At 40.9% G+C, this 8,271-nt stretch overlaps 1 protein-coding gene across 1 annotated transcript in view; it reads right to left on the minus strand.

Moving 5' to 3' along the window:
• ubl3a (ubiquitin-like 3a) overlaps positions 1-7,984 on the minus strand; it is a 33,997-nt gene extending 26,013 nt beyond the window's left edge. Inside the window, exon 1 of the mRNA XM_020644077.3 lies at positions 7,206-7,984. Coding sequence (XP_020499733.1) covers positions 7,206-7,235 — 30 coding nt within the window. The 5' untranslated portion in view covers positions 7,236-7,984. The remainder of the gene's footprint in view (positions 1-7,205) is intronic.
• Positions 7,985-8,271: the final 287 nt, after the last annotated feature.

Genomic DNA, 8,271 nt, shown 5'->3' on the forward strand with positions numbered 1-8,271 from the left:
ACACTACAAAATAAACAGAAAGTTTTATTCACTCAAAAACAGCAATGCCATTGTTAATGCCATTTGTTATTCGCCCGTTGTGAACCTAGTTTCAGCTGTATATTCATCATGTAGTAGCCTTGCTCTGATAACAAACCCTGACGTTGGTACATAAACATACAACATACACTGTGTGTTTATGCACTGTGTCAGTTCAGGGAAATGATACATTTAAAACTTTCATTCTCAAAGACTAAAAGGAGAAATAGCCTTTTGGTTACTGAGTTAAAGCTAGAGCGGAGGATACTTAAACCTACATTCTTTATAATGGCCTGCAGGGGGCGACTGCACTGGTTTTACATAAATGTCAGCTTACATGACAACAGACGATAAGATGACACTACTTGATACTCTGATGATTTATTACCTCAGTAAACATTCTCCTGTTATGTCTCAATCACTAGTTTCAAGTCCACGTTTATTTTCTAAATGATGGTCCTATTCGGAAGAAAATGGATAATAAAGTTAGGTGAGGTCTTAGGGCATAGCTATCTGAACAGGAAAGAGAAGCTGCAATGTGTGTCCACCCTGTTGTCTTAATAAGGTCACTTTTAGCTTAAAAGATTCAAGATGGTGACCAGTACCAGTAAGTAAGGTAGGACTAGATAATTAAATGCATAAAGAGTCACATGCACAGACACAAGCCGCATCAAAAAAAGAAACACAAGCAAACAGTTGCATAAGCAATCAATACATGAGAGGTTCTCAATAGGACTTCCTGATGGTGTTGTAGACACCCATCAATACAATTGAATTAGCCCTACACAACCACAGAGGATGGCTGAACGTCGACAAAAGCTGGGCTAGTACCCACAGCTGCCACTGGAAATACCAAACAAAATCTTTAATAAAGGCAAAGCACAATAAAAACGTTATATTCTATGACGCAGCAAAGAAACAGATCAACAACTTCCACAGCTGACTTTAAATCACTTTACATTTACATCCAGTTAAAAAATGTGTAAAACAACCATTCATTCCTCATTATTCATCTAACACTCTGAGTCGTTATTCTCTTGTAATGTTTTGACATTAAAATAAATGGAGCAAAACTCCTGCACCTTCGCAACTTATTGTCAGAACTTTCCGTGGCGCTCCGAGGCCGACATGTGACATTGTCACAGTCAATGCATCAACGCGTGCACCCGGGCACTATGATGTAATAATGATCTGTGACTCAGACTCACAACGCACAGCATCAGCAACACACACACACCCATTTACCAACAGGCCTCATCCAAGTGTTACTGTCACTGTTCAATAGGGTTCTTTGGTCTCCCTCTGAATGTGTCAATCAAAGCCTCCGTCAGCAGCTCCGCCCGAGGCCACACATCACCTACAGACTTCTCTGTAGGGATGTCTCTGGATGCTTTGTGTCGTAATGCTGAGCTAAGCTGAGTGAGAAGATGGACAGAGAGTGCTGTTTTCAGCAGCAAGGATTCCCCATCCATTGTTCTTTGAACCGCGACCAACCTGCGCCCTGACCTCTGATAACGACCTTTGACTCCTGTGTTGGTGTGTGTCGATTTGTGTGTGTGCGTGCGTGCGTGTGCGCCCCCAGGGGACTCTGAACAATGTGGGGCCGAACTATTAACTGCGTTCAAAGCTCCAAATTTAAAAGAGCCCTCACACAGAGAGGCTGAGGTAACTAACTTAAGCGACATACTGATGTACATAGATATAGACATACACATTAATCAGGAGTAATTGTGTTTTGTAATGTCATCATTTTCAACAGACATAAGTCATAATGGTAAATTTAATAATGCAAATTTGCAAATGTTTAATACTTTCAGATAAAGCTGAACTGAAAATTGTTTTTGTTCCTCTAAAGAAAACTGAATGGTTTTCTTTTTTTCTTTTTTTTTTTTTTTTTAAGGATTTCAGTCTTTTATTTGAAATGTATCTTTATTTGAGAATAAGGGCACATATAACTATAGTCGGTACACATGAATGAAATATTAATTTCTAACTATAATCAATAAGCATATTGAATATAATAGATGAACAGTTGAGTGTTGATACATTCTCTTCTACTTCCCGGTCTGGTTGAGAAACATGACTGTGATGGCCACCGTTTACAAAAAACTAACACATACGCAGCTCTGCCCAAAGACAAAGTGTTGCTGAAAGTGTTTGAGTCCGTGCGAGGGTGTGTGAGTGCGAGTACGTGTGGTTACAGTGTTTATTTCTTGATATTTGATCAGGTTTCGATGTGTGCCTGTTCATTTTCAATAACCACATCCTTCCTGGAGGGCAATCTGCACATGACATGTTGTTACATCTGTCTGCAGAAAAAAATGTTACTCACTGCTCTACTAATGGCTGATAAATTATTGACCCATTCTTTATACATCTTTCATGAGCACAGCTTGATTTCTGGGTTGTTTATCCTTCTCCAATGTGGCCTTGGAAGAGGTAGTAAAAGTTAATAAAGGAAAATAGTTCTGGACTACTAAAACAAAACTGTTGCAAGAATGAATTGTCTGCCGTATCATCCGGACATCATTTACTGTTGTTGAGCAGTTGCTTGGATCATGGCAGTAATATGCTGTATCAGAGATGCTACTTCTGTAATTCAATGTATTACAACTAGGAATGTATTACAACTAGGAGTGTACTAGGAGTACAACTAGGACTATTACAAATATAGTCAGCCCACAGTGCAATAAGTACCTTGGATATTTGGTCTGATTTTTGGGTTCACTCTCTCCCCGTCTGCATCATGCAGGTAACATCTGGAGTCTGCGTGTGTAACAATCAGCGGCTTCATGTTAACTGTAACGCAGTCTGATGCTGTAAACTTACAACCTCTGTACGTTCCATTTGAGAAGCGACAAGTGTAAATTTCTCTTCCTCGTCTCTCTCAAGAGGTATTTTAAAACCCGAGGCTGGTGGTCCCCATGTTGGAAATCCTAACTCTAACTAACTTCCAGCTACCTTATAAGCATGCAACAAGGTGGAGTTTTGTTGGACTGAATAAATATCTTGGTTACTGGTACACGTCCATCTAGCCAACAGTTTAAGGTCAGTAATGGGATTTAATTAGTGAAGCCTATACTCAGTGCAAACAGCTACAACACGCCCAGAGTCTTCTCAGCCACGCCCCTTATCATACCTAGTTTGTACTTAATGAATGAGCCACAGAGACCAAACCCGTTTAATGAGCCATGCTGTAAAAAAAAAAAAAAAAAAAATACTCTATGTTTCTGTTGAAAGGTTGGGCATTATAATATGGGCTCTAATGGGTATTTCTTGGTTTTCAGAGTAAGCCTCAAGTGGACACTCAAGGAACAGCAGTAGGGTTTTTGGCACTTCCATATTGGCTTATTTTTATTTTACCGTTTATGATTTATTATCAATTAATTTGCCATTTGTATTCTTTATTCATAGTTCAGTCAGTTGAAGAAAATGTATATTGTCTGTCACAAATTTCTAACACCCTTCAGGGATAGTAAATAAAGCTCCACATAAATAGTAAATCATTTATTGGGCTCATAAGGGTGCTAGTTCAAAAGTCATGTACTTCTCTGTCTAGATCTTCGTCCCATAGGTCTGATCTGCTGTTCTGGGACAGATCCAGAGTGTTGATGTCTGAAAATCCCTCTCTGCTTCATGGGCCTCTCTTCTCTTTTCTGGAGTGTATTCATTCATCCGGTCTCATCTGAGGTGCTTTATTCTCCTGCTGCCTCTGTATGACTTTCTCTCTCTCTCACCCCGCCTCTCTCTCATACCTGCGAACCCCCACCCCAAATCTCTTCACATACTCACACATTCACTCACAAGGGCATCCAGACCTCAGATCCAAGCGTCCCACTGTTGCCATGGATACCACTTCGTACCCTGTCAGCACTTCTGAGCTCTGCCTGGAGCGAGGTAATTCCTCCCCCTCCTCCCCCCTTCAAACCCTCCTCTCTCCTTTCTTTCCTCTTCTAAGAAAGAAAAAAAATACCATCCTCCGTTCCCGAGAGGCATGACTATTCTGTCTCAGATTCATTCACCCACAATGTTTGGCAGCAGCAATCTCCTCCCCTCCTACTCCCACTCCCACTCTATACAGCCTGCAGAAGTGTGTGTGCATACACACTCTCTTACAGACAGAGACACAGTTCAGGGAAAGGAGATGGAGGGAGAATCTGCATCTGCTGCTGATTGCAACCACACAGGATGAGTTAAATGCACATATTTCCCTAGGTTTCCTTTGGGAACACATGGAGCTAGTTTCATGCAAGCTAAGCCACAAAGAGAAGACCTTTCTTCTTGAGATTTACACTGGCAGAAATTCTGAACGTCTTACTGATGTGCATAATTTGACCTTTATGTTTCTGCTGCAGGCACGTGAATAACATGAGCCTTAAGACAGCAGTTCGGGCATAAAAGCCGGTTTAAAACTATGCTTGAGATTTAGCAGATGAAGAAAGATTACCACTTCACCGTTAGAGAAGTGAACTGTAGGCTGAACCCCGGGGATGAATGATGTGATAATAATGTGATACTTCCCTTACAGGGAAAATTTGGAGCCTAAATCAGGCTGAGCTTTAAACCAGCTGGCAGGAATTCCGTATTGTTTAAAGACACTTTAGCAGTGGGGCAGGAGGCTAAAAACCAAAGACCTCGAGCATAACGACGGTGAGGCTGTGAAACATAAGAAATAGAGATGCTCTAATACTGACACAACTGTCTGGAAACCTTAAATCAAGGTAACAGTCAAGATCAGACTCACCAGTGTATGCAACAATCTGACCCCATAACTTCTTTCTTTTTGTAAACGTAGCGCTGGAATGGGATGAGCTGACGCTAGCTTAGCTTGTTTGCAGTTATGGCTTCCTTGTTCATCCTTTGAAGGTTTTTCCTGAGAGCCTAATTATCAGAATAGGTCCCCTTACCTTTCAAATAAATGGGCCTAGTGACTAAAACCAAAACAAGTAGTAGTAATAGTAGCAGAATTAAACAGCTGTTAAAAACAGTATTTTGGATATGGGACTTTGGACAAGCTTGTACACAAGAGCTGGTATCCAAATGAGCTGATCAAACACAATTCCAGTATTTGCATCTGCCTGAGATATTACCTTAAATTCTGTGCTAGGTATCTGCAAGCACATCAGTCAATGCATCAAGCCAATACCATTAGACAACCCCAAAGATCAACTGAAATAGTTAGGTGCAAGCTAAAAGTATAATGGTCAATGGTAACAACATTTCAGCAATCCTTTTTCTTTTTTTTTTACACTAATAAAATATTTTTTGGGTATAGGAAGGGTAATTGGTATTGGCTGATGTTCGAGTTTAGGTAGCTGTATCAGTATTAGAGAGGGGGGAAATGATTAAGGTTCTCTGTCAAGTAAAACACTTTGAGGAATAGTACAGTCAACACAACTGCAAACTGCCCTCTAACACACTCTACCTCAAGGTAATAGGTAACTGCACTCATCCACACAGAGAGTGACCCATGAGACTATCTATAAATATTCTCTAAGAGTCAGGAAGATTGAGCTTCTGCGTTTATATCAGGTCAGAATATTAGAGATCTGGCTCATGATTATGTCCATAATCCATGGAACTTCCTTGCTATACTTAGATGCTTTAGCCTTGAAAGGACCACACATACACGTTCACATCTTAACTTCCACACAGCATTATACCGATATCCCTACAGCATAATGGACCTGCTGTTTCAGGGGATCAGCTGAACGTGGACGTAGCAGGAGCACAGGCACAGCTGGGATCGCTGGTCTTTGCATCGAGGGGCACATTACGTGGTTTTATCCTTTCTATACATAGACCTGGAAGTATTCTTGGAGCCACCAGGCACTCGCTGCAAAGATGACTGACAGATGGAGGGTTGATATTATGTCAAAGACTGGGTAAACCCAACTGAACACATTTTATAAGCGGTTCAATTTGAGGAATAGCTTACTGACGGGGAATGGCATAAATCTTTTAGCTGACAGCTCGTAATACACAACCAGGAAGCTTGGGTACAACAAGTACATAAGTCATAAGAGGATAGTGTCTTGGGGAGGGTAAGCTGATAAAGTCACCTGGTGATGACCACGTACTTAGGGTCATAAAGTTTAGCCGTTTGTTAAAGTCCAACTGCATCAGCAGATGTCATAACAACCGTCGCTTACACTCAAAACTAGAAAAAGAACAGCTAATCTCCTTTGAGAGTCTCCAGGTTCACAACAAGTCATAAATTAAGTTCACAGTAGACTCAATAGATTGGCTCAGACGAGTATGTAGTTTTGGATGAGGTGCCGGTGCAACCAAACCTGAAATAGGGCACACAAATCCCAGTGCAAAACAATTTAATTAGTTGGAACATGTCTGAACATGTCCCATAGGACAAAAACAATGGTTTAATTTTATGTGGCTCCCTCACTACCTTTTACTTATGATCACAGTTAATCAGTTCTAAAATAAAAATGCTGCCTCTTAGATATTTCAATGTAGCCATGCATATATATTTTTTATACCTAGCCAGGATGTAATTTACCTCCTTTAATTTCCATCTGATAAAATAATCCATTACTGGACTTTTTTTTTCGGTTTCGTGGCTGTTTTTTAAATGACAACTCTACAACATCTACTCAGTTGTCATTCCATCGACATTTCTTTTGACAGGTCCAAACAACTATCACCGCTATAACGAATGAGCTATAAATATAACACCAACATTAATGCAGACTTGATGATGTGATAAATGAGTGACTATTGAGCTTTAAGAGCTTACTGGTTGGCCTACACGTTCAAGCAATAGTAAAATCAATGGGAGCCATTGACTGACCTGAAGCACAGGAAAATAGCATCAACAAAGTTTGTTTTTATTTTCAAAGAGACGAAATGGGCAGAACAAATAAAAGATTTGACTAGTCAAACATGAAGGCAGAAGTCGGATAGGACCATATCAGTTCAAAGAAACAGTGCCACAGTTTCCTTCACTAGATGGGCTGGAAATCCACAAACCAAACTGTGGGAACCGCTGGGATGTAAAGCTCACCATCACTGTCATACTGGGGCCTATGAAGAAAGCTACATTCTTAACACTATGAAGAAGAAGAAGATCAAACAAATGCTCCTATTCTACACCTTTTGAGTGACCCCCCCCCCCCCCCCCCAGGGGAAAATGTAAATGATTAAGGGTGAAAAACTGTCAAGTCTCTTACCATGTCCGCTGGGGTGCAGCTGCTCGTCATCGTGAAGGTTTTCCCGATCCTCGAAAGGGATTCACAACACACTCTTCCACACTCTCTCTCTCTCTCTCTCTCTCTCTCTCACACACACACACACAAGGCAAGGACACAAATATATCCCTTCTTCTTCTTTTTTTTCGTCTCCCCTTGGTGAAAGCTCACGAAACTCTTGAATCCAAGTCGTTTATTTTGGTTTTACAGAAGCAAACAAAAGACAGAATGTATCCCAGATGGTGACTCGCACTCTTCCACTGTCACAACACTTGAGGTAGTCGGTACGTGTGTAAACGCTTCTCTTCCCTCACTATTGCACAATCATTTCGTTGATCATTTTCCATTCGGAATTCGGTCAAATTTGAGTGTGTAGTTAATGATAGTTGGATAAGCGGTCGACCCCGAGGGCCTCCTCCAACTCTCCAATCATCAAGAATCTGCCGCTGTAGAAAAGGTGCCTACGCCATGCGAAAAACTAAATACCGCTGGCACATCCGGACTCGGATCTTTTTCGCTCTTGGTGGAAAAAAAAAAAAAAAAGAAGAAACTATATCCGTAAAAAGGTTGACGGTTCACGTCCTCTGACAAAAACAAAAACACTCAAACGCTTCAGTCAGTTGTTCAAAACGCGACACACGATGAAATGTGCCGGTCCCTCTCCTTGGAAATGGGAGTTTGTGGTGATTTGTTGTTAATTTACTGACTGCAGCGCTGTACCTTTGAGACCCGTTCAGCTGTCATCCTGCCTCACCAACCTTACGTCAATACCGTGACGTAAGACGACACGGGACTTCCTGTTACATATTTCAGAATAAAACACAGGACATGTTGTATTATTTCACAAAAGTATTTTTTTTTTTTTTTTGGGGGGGGGGGGGTAATTCATATTGTTTAATGGTGGATCGATGGATTGCAAAAGTGTCCTCCTGGACACGGGTGTGTGCAGTAACTCTGAAGCTAACTTTTCAAAAGTACAATCAGTTTACTGCACATTGCACATTTTGCACAAGTTTACTTTTTTTTTTTTTTTACATTTTGTACCATT

The sequence above is a fragment of the Labrus bergylta genome, chromosome 14, assembly GCF_963930695.1.
Source record: "Labrus bergylta chromosome 14, fLabBer1.1, whole genome shotgun sequence".
Classification (NCBI taxonomy): domain Eukaryota; kingdom Metazoa; phylum Chordata; class Actinopteri; order Labriformes; family Labridae; genus Labrus; species Labrus bergylta.